At 38.5% G+C, this 21863-nt stretch overlaps 1 protein-coding gene across 2 annotated transcripts in view; it reads right to left on the bottom strand.

Annotated features, from left to right (window-relative positions):
- Positions 1-21627, bottom strand: part of kdm3b (lysine demethylase 3B) — a 33729-nt gene extending 12102 nt beyond the window's left edge. The window contains exons 1-7 of one of the 2 annotated variants that reach the window (XM_004073483.4): positions 21115-21627; positions 4999-5163; positions 2748-2861; positions 2332-2437; positions 1610-1731; positions 1459-1518; positions 74-766 (exon numbers count right to left, since the gene is read on the bottom strand). In XM_004073483.4, the coding sequence (XP_004073531.1) occupies positions 74-766; positions 1459-1518; positions 1610-1731; positions 2332-2437; positions 2748-2861; positions 4999-5163; positions 21115-21321 (1467 nt within the window). In that variant the 5' untranslated portion in view covers positions 21322-21627. The remainder of the gene's footprint in view (positions 1-73; positions 767-1458; positions 1519-1609; positions 1732-2331; positions 2438-2747; positions 2862-4998; positions 5164-21114) is intronic. The other variant, XM_011480268.3, reaches the window with a different exon arrangement.
- Between the last annotated feature and the right edge of the window lie 236 nt (positions 21628-21863).

The raw sequence follows: 21863 nt of genomic DNA, 5'->3' as shown, positions 1-21863 counted from the left end.
TGGAAAAATTACAATGCCGATAACAAATCCAGCTTTATGTGTATTTGATGAAAGACAATGAGGATCGTCTCACCTCATTTAAGGCTCCCCAGGTGGTGGCTTTGGGATTAAACCCCACAGATGAAGAAAGCGCCACACTGGGTACACTGTCCTGTGACCAGGAAATAGTGACAGGTCCTGGAGAAACAAGAGCTGATGTTTTCGAGAAAGACGTCTGACAGGCGTCCTCCTGCTCAGCTTGCTGGGAGGGGGAAACTTTTGGAGCTGGAGCTCCAGGGACCAGGATTGGCATCTGGCCCAGCGAGGGAAAAGATGTAGTAGAGAAAAGAGAAGGAGCTGGTTTCAGGGGAGGAGGAGTGGGGGTGGGGGTGACTGGGCTGGAGGAGTCGGAAGCTCCCTGCGTGGGGAGCGAGCGACCGTTTTCTTTGACGTGAGCCAGACTGCGAGGAGTAGTGTTGGACTGGTTGGTCTGGAGTGATGCGTTTGGAGACGACACTCTGCCCTGAGGAGAGGTTCCTTCTGAGGGGCTTCCGTTCTTGATTGCTTTGTTGACTTTGTCTGCACCGTCTGTGGCCCAGATCCCTATCCCGTCCACTGGGGTGTTTCTTGAGTCCTCGCAGTTCTGTGCGTCCGTTTGAAACTCCCCAGCTCCTTTAAATCGCTTCAAGTTGAAGTCCTCTTCACCCTCTGAGGAAGTTCTCCGTCTCCGCCCGCCATCTCCTTTTACCGTTTCACTCTCCTTCCTTCGTTGTCCATTCTTACCAATCTGAAGGAGAATTCAAGAAGGAATTGATGTGGAAGAAACACATCAGGAATTCTTTTAGATGACACAAACTGTATCAAGCAGTTTTAAATAGAGTAACTTCTGACTCGGTCTTGTGAATGTGGCTTAGTTATTTCTTGATTTTGTTATTTCTCATCTGTTTTACAACATTTGTCCTTTTTACAGTCAGGATTTAGGGTTCAAAACATTCAGAATTACCAACAGCTTTGAATAGAATTCACATATTATTGGCTGTTGCTGCAATCGTATTGCAGGTCTAGTTCAAGCGTAGCCTCAAATACAAATATACACTGTGTCTGAAGATCCTTAAACACAACTGTAACAGTAAAATCAGTCCAACACAAGAGGCCTTCAGCTCTGATCTGCTTGCTGATCAGCTGTTGGACAGAACAAAAAAATAAAATAAAATAAAACTGTGGATGACTTCACCTACTTGTGTCACAATCAATTGATTGGGTTACTTTACCCAACAGGACTGTACATGATTCAATCTATATTTGTAATGCATAAAATACATAAATAAACCTTGAACCTATACATGTTCTGGAATTACAACGATTGTTTTTCCCCCCATGAGTTTTAAACTGTGAACAAAGATGCTCTATGGTACATTAAATAATCTAAATGAAAATGTGATTTTGAATTTATTTAGGCTTCTTTCAATTTAAAAGTACCTCTTCTTCTATAAGCATGACATGTATCACACGGGGGTCCACCATCTCATGGCTGTTTTTCTACAAAAAAAAGAATAAACAAATTTAAAATTCTTCACATGTTTTATATTCATAACTTATGGCAAATATGAAGCAGAAAGCAGAAATGTACCTCCTCCAAAGCAATCTTCATTATATGGGAAGCAGGGTCATGCTGCGAGACCAGTCCGGAGGCCCAGCCGTCAAACTCAGGCTGGTACACACGAACTCTGCGGCCTTTAATGCTGTAAGTCCCTGGAAAACAAAATCAGTGAGAAAAGGCTGAGTTTGATAGCGACAAAGTTCAAACTACACATAAATTAGACAGCAAAAAACTTTACACAAAAACATGCTTTAAATAATTTCAAATTTTCCACAAATAGCCCATTGAAAGTAAACCTGAAACAGAATATAAGCAGGAACCAGAACCCAAAAAACAGAAGAACAGTCTTTTAACTACTGACTACCCACAAACAAAGGAAACTTTTTGCAATGGAAAAAGTAATAATTAAATTGTACAGTGTTCCCTTGTAATATTGCAGTATTAGTATTTCTTTCAGTGCAATTTTGCATGCTTTTTTTTCTGTGCACCAGACTGTGTCCTGCGTCCCGATTGGCTGTTGACCTCGTCAATGAATCTCCTCCGTTTTAAAGGTAAAAAAAAAGTTCATATTTAAAAAAAAAAACAATTCCTTTATTCTTTTAGGAGTCTTGTATGTGACAGCTTGTAAAATGACTGTAATGTTCAGACTGTTTGTAAATAAAATAATAAAAAATATTAAAGTTTTTGGTTCCTCTTTAGGTATAACTGAAAATATATTTTTTTCTATTTGGTAATTAATGTAAATGTCTTACCCTTTCTGAAGATATCCTGGAGTTCAAAGTTGGAGCGCCAGCTGGAAACGGCTGCCTGCAGAGCCGGATACTCCAACAGAAGAGGATGTCTCAGATCTTTATCAACCTGGAAAAAGACACAAACATTTCAGAAGAACAATAACAATGCAAAAAAAACAAAAACAAAAACATTTGTACTATTGTAATGGTTAAAAAAGTTCAAGTTAAAACATATGCTCTGAAATTATAAACAGTCTATGTTTTTATGCTTAACAAGGAGAAGTTTTGAGTGTTTCAATTCAAAGCTAAAACGATATTTTAGAAAATAAAAAATTAAATTTCTGTCAATGTACTGTGTTCTTCACAAGTTGGTTCAATGGGTTCCACAATTAACTAAAAACTTTCAAATCTTTAGAGTAAAACACAAATCTGCAAACCTCAAATCTCTGGACAGTTGTGTTGTCAGGAAGAAACTCAAAATTCTTGCTTCCGAAATACTCAACAGGAACCAAGGATCCTAAGCCCACTCTATCCACAAGCGAATGAAAAACCTGGAAATGAAATAAGGAATTAATGCTAAAAACAACCTTACAGATAAAACAAAGGTTTTTTTTTCTGTTTCTGATTTTCTGTTAATGTGACAATGAGATGAAAGATTTTCTGAACATTGAAACATCATTTCAATGTTTACCAAAACAGCTTTACAACAGGATTAATGGAACACCTTAACCATTCTTTTCTAAAGGTGAACAGTATAATAGGGGTGTCATATCTTATGCTCCGTTTACACCAAACGCGATATGCGTGTCAAATTTGTGCACGCCGCCTCTGTGTTGATGTGCATCAAATTCAGTGTAATACGCTTGAAAAATAAATAAAAAGTATGTTCATGAACCTGAAGCTCCTGACACATGTGGGAGGAGCTACTAATAAAGCTTTATTTTACAAACTCATTGGTACATTAAGGAAGACATGGATGGTTTGTTCATTTATAGTAAGGGTTTCTACAAAGACATGGATAAGAATGTCAGAAGGTTTGGGTTCTTGAGATTATTCAGAAGAGTGTCCAGTACGGTGAGGTTCACCATCTACTACAGGAAACGTTTTCAGTGGTACTTCTGTATCTCGGTTTGACAACCGCATTGGTCAGTAGAGGTCTTTTTTTTTTTTTACCTTTGTAGCGCTTTAAATGTAAAAACATAAAGTTTGGGACAAGAACAAACAGCTTCTCCTTCGTGCTGGTTTTGTGCTTCAGCCGCCGTTTACATCAACAACACATCACTACCGAAGTTAAAATTCCCGATTGGTTGATGCGATGCAAAACTTTGCCAAAGTTCAGATATTGGAACTCTGGAAATAATGCACCGCACAGCGAAAAACTTGACGTGTTTTCACACACTGTGGTTCCTAACATTATTAAACAGTGTTGCGTTAAGTCTGTCTGTGCCACAGACAGAGTTAGAAAGTATTTTGTCCTATGAGCCATCAGACTGCACAACACTCTGTGTTGAGAGCTTTTACTTTTACTTTAGTTTTTGATTAAGCTGAAATTCTGGGAAATTTGACTTGTTTTTAGGAATAGTTCAAATTTGCTTTTATCTTTTTTATCCATTTATATTTTTATCTATTTATGGTGTTTCTATTTGTTTTAGGAATGATGGTGTTTTTAAGTGTGGGCAGCTGGCCACTTAAAATTTCCTTCGGGATCAGTAAAGTCTATCTATCTATCTAAGGATCTCTCATCACGTCTGTAGACTTGACTTGAAACATTGAAACTGGACGCACCTGCCGCGCAAAATGCAGTCGATGTGAACGCAGCTTAAGGAATTCCAAGACTAGAACAAGTTAAAGAGCTTTTGTGGAATCAGCTTCATATTTCAGTTCAGGATGGGGACACCAGCACCAGCTTTTATCATAGTTCATCGGTAGCATTAGGGGGTTTTCAATATCCTCCCCGATCGTATTGGCCTGTCTTTCTTAACCATAATGTGTATGTTTTGTTCCAATCACTAACTTTTTTCTCTAGGTTCTTTTCTGCTTTCTTCATAGCAGCAGTTCCAAATGAAAACATTTATTATCTTCTCTTGCTGTTGTAGGTACTGACATAAAGAGTATTGTGGTTTAACAGATGTTAAAGGGATTTTTATGCTCATGTCTCTACTCTTTCACTGCTGTAATTATTAACTAGTATTTCCTTTTAACAATAGATATATCAGGGACTTTTTTTTTATTATGCTATCTCATCCCATGAAGGCACTAAGATGTTTGGTGACTTTCTCCCTGGTTTCTTGCCATTGCAATCACTAGTTTGTTTGTTTTTTTGTCCTAAAAAACATTTTGAAAGATTTTGTGATCCACTTAGAAGCAGTTTTCTTCTTCCCCATCACCTTTTTTGTGCCCAGTAACTGATTTCTTTCCGAAATCCCTCCGTTGTAATCCATTGGGCATTTATGTAAGTAATTTTTTAACAACTAAGATAATCAGATCTTATTGGAATTATCTGAAATAAACTGGATTATAACAGTCAAAAATATTAAAGCTCAGTTTGGAGGTTTTTGTCTTTTGTTTAGTGCTTTAAGACCACCTCAGTTGTTTACTAGTGCTTTCTAAAGTAAATGAATTAATTTAAAGCTTTAATGGCTAAACACAGCTTCTGTAGGTTCAACTGCAATGTAAGCATTTACTTACCAAAGCAGGCCAGGCTGTGACGGACATAGGAATTCCAGCTGTCGTGTTACCATCATTCCGATTAACCCATACGATGGAGTGTTCCACCAGCACGGCCTTCACCCCCTCGTCATACACCTGCACCCAGGAGCACTGCTGCGATGCATTCTCAAATTCAACAAATACCTGCAGGTCACAAACACAGAAAAGAAGTTTATAACTTCAGCCGAAACACAAATACTAGCTGCGTTTACATGGACAAAAGTAATCGGAAAGAACGCCTGATCGGAAGAAAAATGCGTCATGTAAACACGCCGTTTAGAATAGTCTGCCCCGATCAGACTCGTTCGGATCAAAATTGCTTTCCTATCGAGATAGGTGGGTTATGCAGATTGTTGATCCGATCGTTGTGCATGTAAACGGTTCATTCCGATCCGTTGTCACTACTGCTCTGGTTTAACGTCATGCATAGAGCTGTGGCGTGTGGGATTTTTGATCACTGCGGGGATGAACCAGCACTATTCTTAATAACAAATACCAGTAACAACTAACTACTACCTAACTAATGAACTAACTATATAGGTGTTGTAGAATGACTATGAGGATGTCTGTCAGCGCATGTGTAGGAGGAAGGCGCGTGCACAAGTGTGTTGGGGGTGCGTGTTGATTCTTCTGCAGCGGACTCCTCTTGAGCTGCACGCGAGTTTCACCTGTGCTCTCTGGTAGACATCTTCTCAGAATATTATATATTGCCCAGTAATAAACGAGACTGCAGACACTCTGTCACCTTTCCGGTAGCCATTAAGCCTGACACGCATGAAGAACACGGAGCAGGAGGCTCCGCCTTTGTTTATACAGACACGCAACTTTGCGCTGCGCAAAATAGTTTCCAAACAAAACATGTAGTGATTTTCATCGAAATCGAAATTGACAGCCGCGCGCCGGCAATAGGCGAGAGGCGCGGTGCAGGGAATGAAGGAGATCATTGATAAAAAGGTTTCCCCTAGAAATCCTTGAAGTCTGAACACAGGACTAGCAGAAAGAGTAAATTATCAGCAAAGATGACTGTGTTTAATGTGTTTATTATAGTTCTAATCACGCACCATATGCAGAACTTAAAAAAAAAAAAAAAAAGTGCGGTGACATGGTTATCATCATACCCCTATTCATGCATAGATGGTGTTTTGCTCCAGAGAAGGCTTTGGAGCTCAAACAGGACCGACCAGCTGCTGGGCAAAGCGCGGAGCCCTGCCCCGCTGGCTCCTCGCCTTTCCCTTTTCTTACACCCTCGCGAGGGGGGTGCCGGGGAGGAGCGCTTTGTGCTCCCTGACGTCTGGACCCTGCGCGGTCCGGCCTCGGGTGCCGGTAGACCGAGCGAACCGTGTTTCTGAGCAGAGCAGCCGGGGAGGATGCTTTGTTACATGTGCGCTATGTGGGGGAGACTCAGACTGCGATCCGTCATGCCACTCTGGGTTAGCAAGCTGCTTGGGCAGATCTCGGACTGCCAGCTCACACACGGGCTTTGGGGCAGTGTGTGAGCTTTTCAAAGCAGAAATGCCGCTCAGTCCTTACAAACCGTTCAATCACCTGGATTTGTGTTTCCAGTCGTGTCCCGACAAAATAAAGGCTGATATTATTCCACATATTTACGTGCAGCCATGCAGATTCCGGCATTTCCCTTATGGAAAGGCTAAATGTTGTTAGCACGTGTTAGCCTTCTCAAACTCCGTTCAGCAACAAAAAAAAGCACCAACCGCACGGATTAAAAATAAAATGATGTGTGAACAGGCGTAACAATAATAAAAGCACGTTTAGAAGATCATCTCGTATATTACTGAGCTATGTGGCAGCTCAGTTTTTTTACACCGAGACTCGTTTCCTCTTCCGTTATTTTAAAGAGAAGTGCGCATGTGCAAATGACCGAAAGTGTGGCCCATAGGGACGTTTGTTACATTCGGAAAAGGTTTTTCTGGGCCCATGTACACGGTTGAATTCTAATCCGATCTTTGATCCGATCAAGATATTTTGCACATGTAACCGTAACTGTCAGACGGTTGAGGTAACATTACGTTAAGTTGATTTAAAGAACTCCAAACTTACACATATTCATATAAAGAATCTCCTCTTTCTCTATTTAAGATTATATACTCCAGTATACATGGTCACTGATGTGAAGTCCAATTTAGCCAGAGAGAAAAGGATGGTTTGAGCGAGGAGTGAAAGAAGCCATCTTTGTCAAGTAAGAGAAACCCTTTCTTAATAAGAATGGTGGTCTCAGGTTTATTCTTCCATCAATCTACAGCAGTGTTCCGAAACCCGAACAAACTGAACCACTTTCACCTCGGTTATTAACAGCTGAAAGAAATGACCAGTTTGTGAAGAGTAGCTACTGCGCCCCAACCCCAGCTGAGGACGAAGGACTCCTAACGACCCAAATCCATGTAGTCTAAGTAGACGATGCTATCCAGTTTCAGGTCTGACTCCTCCCCCATGAGCACATAAAAACCAGCTCTTTTGCCAGCTATTTCAGAATTGACAAAGCTTTTTGGATAAGAGGTGAAACGTCTTCAACTTTAAAAACCAAGTCCAGGTGACAACCTTTAAACCCACTAATTTTATATCCCAATAACACCGTACGTGTTACGTCTTCATAGACATATGTATTTTTTTTTAATTATTATTAAGTATTTACTATCTAAAACCTATAAATGACAGAAAGATAACCTTCTTTGTTATTTTTTTAATTAATACAAGATTTTATTTTTTCAAATTAAGCCAAAAAAAAACAAACAAGTACAGCTAAATAAAAAATAAATTACCATTTTAAAAGTACCCAGCCCTACAAACACAGCATGGAGCAACTTGAAGTCACACCAGGCATGTTGCAGAAGCACAGCAGCTCCAAGCAGAGAACATGAGTTTACTCCAGTTACTTTGAAATTCCAGCAGATGTTCTGGCGTTTCTCTGTGAATCATCGTCTGCCCCTATCCTCTGTATTATTCATGTAAACGCAAGTAAATCAGCAGTCAAACAGTACTGGCTGTCCCTGGACTTACAAGCACATCATTTGTTCTGAGCAGTAAAATTTTTGAAGAGCAAAGTACAACTATTTTAGAGGCAGCGATCCCTTTCGTTTTGAACTCTGGAGTGAAATGCTTGGCTGGTTGGCAGAGTGCGCTGCATCACAAATCCCAGGTCGCAAGATTGACTCGTTTGTGCCTTGAGCGTAAATAGTGGCGGGTTGTGTTAAGGTGTCAATTAAGTGACAAAACACTGCAAATGTGACCCAATAGTCACCCCCTAAAGACAAAACAGAAACCACAAATGTCTAGAGGCCAGCAGATCAGACACGACCAATGATGTAATCATTTTAAACTTGTGATCATTAGGGATGTCAAAATTCTTGGTTTAAACAGTTACACCAGTGAGCTGAACCGTGGGGAAAGTGTATCATTGCATCCCTACCGCATACCATTAGGTCTGTTTAAAGTGTCAAATGTGCATTGTGCTAAATTTAAGAAAGATTTATTATTTATTATTTTTTACATTACATCAGACAATAAGCCTGGTAAAAACCAACTGAAAGTTTTTTTCTTAGTATTTACTTGCTTGGAAGCCATGAAGGCGAAGCTGCAACAGGAAGTTGGAGTTGTCCTTAACATTCAATTTAATAATTATGCCTCTCCCCCTAAGTATGATCTGTGATATTACATCTTTTATAATTATTTCAATGTTTTGTGATGTATGTAGCCTTTTTTAAATCAGTTGGTATTTTAAATTATTTTAATTGATCTGTGAACTACAAAAACCCATCAGGACGCATGTCCCATAATGCATTGTTTTGTAGTCTGTAGGGCAGCTTTCAGTCAGTTCAGTACTAAATTTCCAGCTGTGTTTGGTCAGGTTGGGGTCTTGCTTCCGCCCCTTTCTGGTGATATTTTGGTTTTGATTGACAGTTGATGTTAGAGCAAAAACAAAAATATGTCTCACACCAGGTGATCTGTGCAGCGTTACGTCCATCTGGGTGATCTCAAATTATTGTGCATCTTGGCTGCACGTATTTGGTGTCGCCAACATGAATTTCCATCCCCTAATGTTTACATACATTTAAGTATTGTTCTTAACTGTGAAATGACCGAAAGGTTATTACGGTAATCACTTGTTACTAAAAACTTTTTTTATTCTAAATTTATGGTATTTTGTTTACTATTTTTTCTGTCATGACAGCCATGCTGCTGTCAGTTTACCTTCTTGTTGCATCTTCAAAAGTGCAGAATAAAATCTGACACTGAATTTGAAAAAGCAGATTGTAATTTTTGCATCTATAATTAAAGTATTTATTTACTTTATTTATTTTATTTAGTGTATTTATAATACAGTGGAAATTAGAAGATCTGGTTTGCATGTTGATTTACGGTATGCGCCCCTAAATTTTCAGGTTGTGCCCCTAAAATTTTCATTTAGGGGCCACAGTGCTGCTAGTGAAAAAAGTTAGTCTGGAGCCCTGGCTGGTCAGAATAATACAAAGAAAACATGAATATTTCAAGCATCAGTAGCTCCAACTGGTACTTGGTAAGGGGATATTTTAGAATGTCCGTCATTATTTCTTTGCGGCAGTGTAGTCGCTACTTGGCGTCTATCTTCTTCGCTGGTATGTGTGCTCAGCAAGGCAGTTTTGTGTTTGAGCGCCCCCAAGTTGTGTTTTACTGTAACTTCAGAAGCTCCAGACACGTGTGCAAAAGCGCCTTTCTCATTGGTCGAATAGATTTCGACGCGACGCGTCGAAGAAAAAAAACGAAACCGAGGCGTTTTTTTTTTTGACGCTTTGGCGCGTGGCGTTTTTTCGCGTCGGTGTGCACACTCACATTGGTGCCCTTTGTTTAGTCAATCACAATCACAGTCACCGGTGAACATCCAGGGTTCAGACATTGAGGTCGTGGACACATTTAAATATCTGGGTGTTCACCTGAACAAACAGACTGGACTGGTCCAACAACACGGATGCTCTGTACAGGGGGGGGGGGCAGATTCGCCTTCACCTGCTGAGGAGACTGAGGTCCTTTGGCGTGTGCAGACAGCTGCTGAGGACCTTTTACGACACTGTGGTGGCCTCAGTGGTCCTTTATGGAATTGTGTGCTGGGCGGGGGGCAGTGCAGGCAGAGACTTGAAGAGGCTTAACAAACTGGTTAGGAGGGCCGGCTCTGTCCTGGGCTGCACACTTGAGTCCATCGAGGAGGTGGCGGACAGGAGGATGTTAGCTAAGCTGACATCCATCATGGATAACCCCTCCCACCCCCTGCACAAAATTGTAGAGGCGCTGACCAGCTCCTTCAGCACAAGACTGTTGCACCCTCAGTGTAAGAAGGAGCGCTACCGCAGGTCATTCCTCCCCACAGCCATCAGACTGTACAACACCGTGTCAAAGTGACACTCCACGGTCCCAGGGGTGTTTTTCTGTTTAGTTTAGTCATTGATTCATTTACTTTTGTTGTAGTTGTTGTTTTTCAATTTTAAATTGTTTTTTGTTCCTGAACAGTTGTTTGTTTTTGTTCTTGGTGTGAACTTCATTAGTTATTTCTGTATTTTGAAAAAATTTGTAATGTTTTTTTTTTACAGTTTACATGTTTTGCAGACCCCATGTTTTTTACACTTTTGCAGCTGTATTTATTTAATATTTATTTCTTTATTTAATAAGAATCTCATTTTTGATAATTTTTCATAATAATTTTAGTAATATTTTTAATTATCTAATATAAATGTAATTTGTGATGTCCTTTATTGATGTTATATTATATAGATTATTTCTGAATGTCGTGTTGCTGCCACAGATAAATGAAATTTTCCCATTGTGGGATTAATAAAGTCATCTATCTATCTATCTATCTAGTCACGAGGCGTTAAAAGTCGGCGAAAATCGCCGGCGAAATTCGTCCCGGTGTGAACAGGCCTTAACGCTAATGAACTTCTATACAAGATGTAAGTAACTGACCTTTAATTCATGTTTCTTTTTGATTGCTGCTACAAGACTTTTTATTTTTTCTTACAAGAAATTAAATTGTGGCTGTTCTTAGCCAGTGAAAAAAAATGTCAGTTCAAATCCTGAAAAGCTCTAGAAAGACTTTGTTTCTATTTACAAACTATCCATTAAGCTTCGTCAGTACCGGTTTCAAGTATCAACTACTAAGCATCACAATGTGCCAAACAGAGCTTTAATTTTCTCCTATTTGCACATTTTTCCTTTATTTATTTATACGTTTTCTTGTTTCTTACCACTGGCGAAATTTTAATTAGAAATTACAATATATATATATATATATATATATATATATATATATATATATATATATATATATATATATATATATATACACACACATACACACACACCTTTTAGGACTTATTTTTTAAAAAAAATTCTTTGTTGATTTTGTTCATTGCAGACTAAATTCAAGCAACTAAGATCATTTACAAATTCTCAATAAATGTTGAACTATTCCAGCCCTGGACTTATACTATTCTTTTTATTTTGGCTCACTGTGTATTTAAGTTTGACACTATTTAAAGCCATGAGATAATTCAGATCATGACTCAATCATTACTAAGGGCTCTATCTAGCCTGGGGCTGAAGTTAAGTATTTGCTGGACTGTAAACACATAGTGATGACATATCCAGGCAGTGACACGTTTTGCCGCATACAGATGTGGTAAAAACAACCACCTACTGTATCGGTGTACATAGCTACTGTGCTAAGTCAAAAATGGTAAAGGAGTGTTTTGAGTGCAGCTAGAGAACGTAAGCAACTACTCCACTGTTTCCAGCAAAGTACAGAGCAGAAAGTTTGCTGTGAACAGGTCCTCTACCTTTAACCCTTTAACAGCAAAGATGTCACCAGCCACGCCAAAATAACACACTCTTTGACCATTTATGCGATCAACATTTATCGGCTAATTCTGACACAGAGAACAGCAGTCTTTCATATCAACTCTGCTCCCTGCTAACATAACTGTATGACACTTCACCCTCCCTGCCTCCAGTGTGGCTCCACTGGTGTGTTAATGTGTATGAATGTCCCGGTGATGGTCAGAGGGACCGTAGGTGCGAACTGGCAGCCACAGCTGTCATTACCAAGTATGGATGAGGAGTGAATGAATAATAGACACACTGTAAGCACTTTGAGCGTCTGGAAAAGCGCAGATAAATGTAATCCACTAGTATTATTATTGTTGTAAGACAAAGGCTACACTATGATTCTCATTAACTGCTCTTGAACTGATTCATATGTCAACAGAATGCGACACAATTTCAACACAATAAAACACGTAAAAACAAACTGGCGGTCCAATCTAAGCCCTTAGCCACAAAGTTGGGGATCTTCTACCAGTACATATGACCTCAATAAGGTTGTAAAACTTTGGCACATGGACCATGTTCTGTACAGAGCAGGAGCCCAGACTTCATGGATTGTGTGAAAACACCAAGAATAGAAAGCAAGAAGTCATTAGGAATTAGAAATCAATAAAGCAGTTCCTTCACAAAAAGTTTCTAGATAAAGGTTTCTTTTTCCAATGTCTTAATTTATGTAGTGGCTTCCTCTTTGATTGCATTCAACATAATACATTATAAAATAACATGATAAGGTGTAAAATGCGAGACCTGACTAAAATACATTTTTTAGGCTAGAAAAAAAAAAACTACACCTGGCCTGCAGATTGTGTTCCATCTACTGGGCATCTGGCTGGTAAACGTTAAATTTTGGTTACTGTCAGCAGGGTATCTGCCTGCTACTAGGGTTGGGCGATGTCCCTTAAATTGGCCGTTGCCGATGTTTGCTGTCAACCATTAGGATGGACGATGATATCGTCGGGGGGGGGGGGGCTATTTTTAATATTTCGGTCTTATATAATTGCTATTCGTTATTTTACTTTATTACTTTATTTATTTTATTTCCCAACTAATGACTCATCCGCGATTATCCAGTATAAACTGAGGGAAGTGACTTTAACAAAAAAAGTAAAAAACAAACTAGAAAAGAAATGGTCCGCTCCTGCACTTCACTAGTCAAGTGGACCGGCGGAGCGCAGACTTACAGCTTTGTGTTTGAGTGGAAAGGGGGGGTGCTTTGTTACATGAGCGGTATGTGGGAGATTTAGAACTGCGATCCGTTCCGCAGCTCTAGGGGAACGGGCTACCGAACTCAGAACCGGGTCTAAAAGCGTGTGTCTGATCGTGAGCACACACACAGCGCTTTGGGGCGGTGTAAGCTTCAAAGCAGAAAGGCCGCTCAGTCCTTAGAAATCGTTCAAACAATCACATGGATTTGTGTTTCGAGTCGTGTCCCGACTAAATAAAGGCTGATGTTATTCCCACATGTTTACATGCAGCCAAGATGCAGATTGCAGCACCACCCAAAGCTAATGTTGTTAGCCCGTGTTAGCATACTGCTGTAATTCTGGCTTCTTTCCGGCTCCGTTTTTCAACAGAAAAAGCAATGACCACACGGATTAAAAATAAAACGATGAGCGAACAGGCGTTTCATAATAATCGTAACATTATTAAAAGCACGTTTAGAAGATCGTCTTGTATATTACCGAGCTGACATATCAATGTATAAAGCCGCTCGGCAACATTGTTTGTATTGAATTGTTACATTCAATAAAGTTTGAGAAGAAAATAGCCGCTCGGCGGAACTGATATCCACTTCTGGCTTTTCAAACCCTACTGCGCATGTGCGAATGATTTATTCCGACCGAAAATGTGACCCATGTGAACGTTTGTTATATTCTGAAAACATTTTTCTGGAACCATGTACACAGTTGAATTCTAATCCGACCATTGATCCGGTCAAGATATTTTTCACATGTAACCGCGTCTTATGGTGTCGACTCGCAGCGTGGCGGGGACGTGGCATCACGATGGTGTCTCTCCATCGGGATGTCAGTCACCCATCACGATGGACGATACCATCATCCATCGGCAAAACCCTACCTGCTACTCTAACCATAGCCAATAAGGAGAAACCATGGTCCAGCCAGAAAATATTGTTCTGCAATTGTGACAATTCAGGATCCATCTTCTACTACTACTACTACTAAACAGTAACTGTTTTAAGTAGAGGAAAGAAGATAAAAGGATTAAATGGAACAGAATGGAAGGTCAATGCTTGAAAACCTGTGTGGGATCACTGCCTAAAATGAACACAATCATCAGCAGGTGATGTGACGTTTCTGCATCCGAAGAAGCGGCCTAAAGCAAAAGTTAAGAGGCGCTGGACTGGTGGTTGAAATAAATCGTATAACATTAAAAATATATATACATACAAAAACATTCCACAAAAGAAGATGATAAAGTCTTAAAGTGTTTTTATCCTAATAAAAGTGAAAAGGGCAAAGAACATTGCTGTCATTTCAGCAAAACTTTGAGTCTGATTTGGTGCTTTTGGTTTCCTCAGCTCTATTACCTGCAAATTTAATTTTTTAGGGGGAAAAAAAGATTGTGCAGTCTTTGCTGTAACATGCGTTTCTGATAAAGAGGTGATGATTCCTGGAACAAAAGGTGAACAAGTAACTGAGCTGCTCGAAAATCTTGGTCTCCATGCTTTGAATACAATGTCTGATTTATTTCCAACATGTCAAATGTTCTAAGTTCCATCCTTTCAAAACGTTCCCTGGTCTGTTCTTGGTAAACGTCACAACTATAGTAGATGTCTATGAATAGGTTCTTTATCCCAACTGTGTTTTTATTCCTCAAGGAGCAAACAGTAGTTTACTCGGATATATTTTAATTTCTATATGTCGTGCATAGATATAAAACTGAATATTGATGGGGCATTTAACTATTCTGAGAGAAATTTACACATTATCACGATTTCTAATTATTACACCCTTGCTGTTATTGCATAGAGGACATTGGAATACCTATTTTGTATTGTCACTTGTAAAATTTGGAGACTCTTAAAAAATCCAAGAAATAAATGGATATAGGGCTGGGGAGAATGACAATACATTTGGTTTAGACATTTGCAAATATTTAGCATTTTATAGGAAGCTTTGTCATTTATGACACAATTAGGCTTTTTACGGTACACTTTTACATCAAAATGTACTTTACAAGGCAGTACAAAGAAATGTGGAGAAAAATGTTCATGAATGGGTTTCGAGGCCAGAAATTCTGTAAAATTGATTACCAGTCAACCCAAACAAAATACCTTGTATCTGACAAAGTGGCCACTTCTGTTCAATGGATTTGGTATAGATATAAGTAGAAAAAATGTATTTATGAAGTATACCATCCACTGATCCAACAACAAACTCCAACAAGACAAACTTATTTTATCCTTGAGCAGAAGCAGCATATGGTGATGCCATTGGGCCTTACAGAAACATCCAGAAACGTACATGAAGTGAGCTTTTGTTACACATTCACTTATTTTAATGGCAGATGTTAGCATTAAAATAATCTTACTTTAAACAAAGTTTCTAAATAAAAGAAATATTTAGCACAGAATAAACTTAAGTAGTATACCATTTTAAACAGCATTTTTACTTTACAATTTTAAATAAACTATTAATGAAATGTTTTAGACAAAATTGCTATATTTCTATATAGCATCACGTATGGTGTTATTGGGATATAAAATTAGTTTTATCGGGTTACTTAATCGTGGTTGTGTAGCCCCACCCTAATTGTATATTTGCTGTACATGTGAACAGGCTCATTGAGTCACTGGAGATGTAAATACTCATTACAAAAACCCTGGGTCTAAGTGTGGAATGAAATTACCTACTGAGCTCTTAACTAACAACCGGCAGCAGATTAACCAGCCCCAGATGCCTAAGAGTTAATCTAGAGTGCAACTATTAATACAGCTTAAACAGTTCCCTGATCAATGAGGCTCACCAGAACAAAATTTCTTTAAAGCAGTCAGTCCTGCAGGTTAATGGGAAAAATACAACTCCCAATCCAGCCTCATAGAACCAGAGCCTGGTTAACCTTTCATCCACAGTGATGTTTTAAAGCTTTTTTTTTCTGCATGGAGGGATTTCCACTGGTGATGTCTGATTTCAACCAAGCCTGGACACAACTTCTCCTACTGGCATAACAAGAGTGACAACAGTACTCACTGCCTGTCTCTGACAACCCACAAGATACTTTTTGGCAGTCAGTCCACCAATGCTGGGTAATGTTTCTACAAACCAACAGAATATTGAAATAAATTGATATATTACAGAAGATAACAGTTAGTGCAGCCAGTTTTTGCATGAACGTATATGAGGACGTCCTTCAATTTGCACTAAAAGGGGAAACTGAAATTAATTACAAACTATCGCATCTAACACACTGGGTTCACAAACGTAAATTGATTTTTTTTGCAGGATATAGCATTAAAATGAAAGCAAGATCTCCATGCACAGCATCAATGCAACCAGTGATGATAAAAGGCAATACTGCTTATTTTTACATTTTAAATCACTAGAAAAAAATATGTTTGGTTTCCTCCTTTCCTGCTCAGTCCAACATATTTGATATATGCTTAAGTAATCTCACAATACTATGTAGCTAAAGATTTATTTTACATTTGTTTGATGACACAACTGCAGCTGTATAGTTGAAAGAGGCTCTTTAGATTCACAGTAAAGTCTGTTGACTCTATAAAGAATTACAGTTTTGGTATTTTTTTCAAAGCAATGTCTAGTTTCCAAATTACTAATGAATAATAATTAAACTTTGTTGATTATAATACAGTTTTTAAGCAAAAATGGCCCAGGGACCATATTTTATTGTTTTTTTTTTGCCCGGAAAAGAGACCAGCATTTCATTTCCAACCTTAAACAGATTGTTTTGTTCCTCTTGTGTACATGCATGTCAATGAATTAAATCATGACATTTAAGAAATTGTCTGTTGTGGATTTAAATAAAGATGTTCATCCAGCAAAGGGAAAAAACGATAAAGGCACCGACAAAAACACTCACCCATTAAATAAAAATGTGAATCATCTTGACAAAAGACCTCAAAAAAAAAACGAAGACATTTTTTACAAATAGATTTTTTGGGGGGTTAGTTAAAAGAGACGAAACTTTAAAAATGGCTTTGTCTACTTAAACAGAATTTTAAAACAGCAATTGCAATTTACAATAAACATTACCTTTGAACAATGTGTTTAGTTTTCTTAATAGAACATTCGAGTCTGCAGAAACCTGGTTATGCAGAATTCCCCATTAAACAGCAGTTATCAGAATTATTAGCAATTAGGAGAACTGTAGTTTTCTAGAACTACAGAAAGAAGATTAGATATTCTTTTCTTTACCATCATCTTTTTAGATCTATCAGATCATTATATAGTTTTTATTTATAAAAAATTATAAAAAAAAATCCACTTTCTGCCTCAGTTCATTTGTAATTTCATACGGTAGTGATCTGACAGCATAAGCAAATCATGTAGTTTCCTACAGATGTGCATGTTTATCTGATAAAACCCACAAGTTCCTGTCAGGAGTCTTTTATTCGGTTTGAAATATTTAGAACATTTTGCTACTGTGCAGTTTCTACTTTTATCTTGTACTTAGCCTTTTTTCTAAAGCCAGTCATCTCTCATTTTACACTTTTAGCAACATTATAATGAGACCCCCTGTTGAAAATTGGGAAATACTTAGATAAAGGCTAAAAACCACAGAGCAAATGTACTTGATGTGGCCAAGAGTCATTTTCCCCCCACAAACCAGTTTAAAAAGAAAACTCCTGTACCTCATTCTACTCGACTGTTGTGCTCTATCGGTTTCTTTTGCTGTTCACAACCCAAACTGCATTTCTCCTGTAGCATATCTGTTTGTTCTAGCTACGATTTTATGTTTGCAGGAAAGCAAAAACAAGATGATCCCCACTGAATGCGTTTTCAGAATATCAAGTTAAGTACCTGCTTAAGATGGTCAGTTTTTAATCTTAAATACAGTCTTGTATCAAACTGAATAATAATGAGATACTTGTTAGTTATTAAGAAATATGCGAAGAAGCTCTTATCTGTAAAGGTTAAGAGTTTGTCGTTTTTCTTGTAATCTATAGATATCAGCGAGTGACTTTCCCTTTCTACTAGCCTAGTCATTGATCCATGGAGGACAGACAGGAAGCACAAGATCTTTTTACACTTCATAACAAAAAATAATTCTTTTTAAAACAGACAAACTGCCCAAAGCTAACAAAATGTGTGGTTGGTAAAGATTGTAGGACTTAAGTTTGTGTGACGGCACAGCCTCTTTGCCAGAACACACAGTGGCATGACTCACATCATTGCTCATTTTAATCAACCGTAAAAAAAAAATCTGTAGAATCACACCAAAAACCATTTCACTATTGACTAAAAAAATCCAGAGAATGATTTTTAGTTATTGTTAATCTGTCCTGTTTGTTTTTTATTAAATGTGTTTATCACATCATCACACAAATTTCAACTATTTTAAATTTATTTACTTTTAGTTGGTCTTACTTTCTTAGGGACTAGAGACTAAAAATTAGCAACATTTTTTACAACCTGGCACAATGTAATGTGTGTTTGATTCATCATTGTATGAATGTATGACTGATGACTGTATTGTTTTTGTGTATTATTCTTATTTGATTGCTTGATATAAACTATTTCAAATCAAATCAAAATCAAATCACAATACAACTTTTCACATTTCACAACATCAGTATTATTTTGTACATTATCACTTGCAAAAAATAAATAAATTCCTAAACTCTTAGTTAACTTGTTAATACATTAAGAGGGGAATTTTCAAAACAGTCCTATTTTTATTTTTTTTTATCATTGGCTATCATAATGTGTTGTAAACATACAGATGTCCAAAAGGGTTATAACAAAAAACTTTTTTTCCTTTTGTTATCACGAGAACTCTTTCAGAAAAATAAAAGAAACTCAGAGAGACAAAATGTGAAGTTATACCTGAATTTTCCTGCATCGTCTTCAAACCTTAATGAAAATTGTGTTTTGGGTGTTTTTAACATGTTCTTGTGGCATTTTTCTCATAATGGGGGAGACATATAACGAAAGTTAAGCTTAAAGTTATTGAGTATTTCTTTAGTCAAATCGTGGTGAATCCCGAGCAGACAAAAAAATTAAGTTGGAAAAGGCCTGAAGCTGTGACATAGAAGATACTACGGCAAGCCACAAGCTCCCTGCTTCGCTCCTTTGTGATGCATCCACTTGCAGACAAATAGATCCATGTATGTCTTTGTTTTACTCATTTGAGTCGGCATCTAGCTCAAAACTGTATGGCTGGATAGCTTCAATACTGCTTGCTATTTTTTTTTGGACTGGTAACGTTAGATTGAGGTTTGAGGCAGTGTAAGCTAGTCAGAAAGTGTAAATAGAGGGATGATAGGAAATGGGGGTGGGCTTACTCTGCGCCAACAGTCCTGCGAAAAACACAGAGGTAAATTTCTAATACAGTATGCCCCCATATTTGTGGGGGTTAAGGACCAGAGACACCCGCGAATATACAGAGAACCACCCCGGCCGAAGAATGTCCGTCACGATCCTTACTCACCAAAGGCTTTGTAGAACATTTAAGAGCATTGAAATACTGCTCAAAATAGCTTTTTTCTTAATTAAGAGCAATTGACTGTACAGTACAGCTTTACTTTATAACCCACATTAGGAGTTTCTCTCTGTGTCTTAAAACCAGGAGCCAGTGCTTCCTCCCATATCAGTTAAGTGCGAGGGGGCATCTTCTTCCACAAGAGGCCGGTCTTAATCAGTCATTCATTCATCCGGTTGATAATTGTTCCCCATAATAATTATTCTCTCTTATTCAGTGTTTCAGGATATTTTCTGGTTGTTTCAGAGTCCACTGATGTCATTTCTCCGTGAAGGAGCACAAACTTCGGTTATCGCAGGAATTTAGGAACCGGTGGAAATAGCTGTGAAATGATTCTCATAAGCCAGTAATAAAAAAAGCTGGTGTCCTCTTCATCGCCGCTCCCCGGCAGCACCTCCTTTAGACGCAAAAGTCTCATCCAAGCGTTTTAATTATCTTTTTGTGATGAACCAGAGGAGGCAAGTGATAAAAAAAAACAAAATCTGAATACGAGAAACCGCGAATATTGAAACGCAAAAAAGCGGGGGAACACTGTAAACTACAGTTGCTCTACAAAACCTATGTCCCAGAAAATGCTACAGGTTTTCAGATTTTGGCTATAAACAGCAGAATCATATTAAAAAGACCACTGGGAATACTACAAAAAAAATCAAAAGATTAAAAGATGATTGGAGTGGGGCTTTAAATAGTGCTGCTTTAGAACAATAACATGGAAATACTTAAAAAAAAAGTTGAATTAGAGCTAATCTTTCAACAGATTCAAGTAAACAGTTTCATTGATAATGATATTATAAAATCTAACCACTTTAGTTTGTTTATTCTACAGTAAACTATACTAAAACCAGTCCTTCTATGTTTAAAGGTAGTTTTAGATTAACACAAATCCCCCCTAAACATTTACACTTAAAAAAAGGGTTGATGGTAACTTAGGGTGAACTTGCAGCTATTATGTAGGTCAGGCATTACTAAAGCATTACAAAGGAGGCTTTCATTAAATGGTGATATTCCTGATATATTTTGTGGTATTATATCCCACCTGGAGCAACAGTTTAGTAATTTGGACCCACCAGAAAAGCGAGCCATTTGGTCATCTCCCTTCAAGAACCCAAAGGCCTAACCCAGGACTAGTATGTCGTTGGTTTAGGGCGAAACCAGCCACTTACTAACCTCCTGCCATTTTATCTAAATCAATCATAAATTATAATAGGGCAAGAATAATCATCTAGGTGGTGTGTGAAATTGATTGACAAATATTATGGGGGATGCTGTTAATGTACATGTCACACAGGTAAAAAGAGAACAAAGCAAAGGCCTGAAAATCCCCGGCCTCGAGTTTTGTTTTCCCGTATGACGGCAGCTGATAGCTAGCGAAAACATGTAGCCGCTAATGTACACGATAACACGTCTAGCAGCACTTGTCGCAATAAACTAGTGGATTCATGTTAAAGTATAGCAAAACAAAAGTTTAAAATGATACATTAGAGAATGTTAGCGAGCCTTCGGATATGTAATACTAAGCTTCGCTTGTATGTAAATACTGACCGTCAGCCCTGCAGAAGTGGTTGTTGTTGTCGCTTCTTCTCCGCCAACCTCCGAGGCGTTAAGGCCGATTAAGCTAACAGCTCGAACCGTTCCACGGAGCCAGTCCCGGGCCCATGCAGCCTGCTCCGGCTCGGACACATTCGCGGACCTGCCGTCGTCAAGGAGCAAAAGCAGACGCTTCCCGATCAATTCGAGCGACTCCCCCATGGTTGGCTAGGGAAAAAAATAGGCTAGCTCCCTCTAACGAGCTACCATGAGCAGTTTTAACTTCTCCGTTTGGGATAGGAACTCAAGACAGCTAAGGTGAGTACAAAAGCAAAAAACCTGCGTCGGCTTTGTGTCAAATGTTCATGCACAAAGAAGATCGTTCGGCCGTTTTACCCGGGGGCAAGCGGGGGACCGAGCCCACGCAAAGAATTCACCCAGTCGAAACGTTTTTGTCCTCGGTATCAACACGACTATCCTGCTCTGTCCGCCATTGAGCCCTGCAACAATCAAACGCACTCCTCCTCGTAGACTGGCAGCACTGCGGAGAGGGATCACATAATGAAACAGCGACATCTAGCGGCCGGACACGCTCATCAAGTTCTCACAATGCACGAAGTGATGGCTGTAAAATGTAAAATGTAAAAAATGTAAAAATAATAAAACATTAGTATTTCTAATTATTTATTACTCATCCGCTTATATTTATTTGCTTACTTTAATTGTATACAAATAAATACTAATAATTGCAGGACTTTTTACAT

This window comes from Oryzias latipes, chromosome 10 (genome assembly GCF_002234675.1).
Source record: "Oryzias latipes chromosome 10, ASM223467v1".
NCBI classification, from domain to species: Eukaryota; Metazoa; Chordata; class Actinopteri; order Beloniformes; family Adrianichthyidae; genus Oryzias; species Oryzias latipes.
This window is presented reverse-complemented; position numbering and strand designations above follow the sequence as displayed.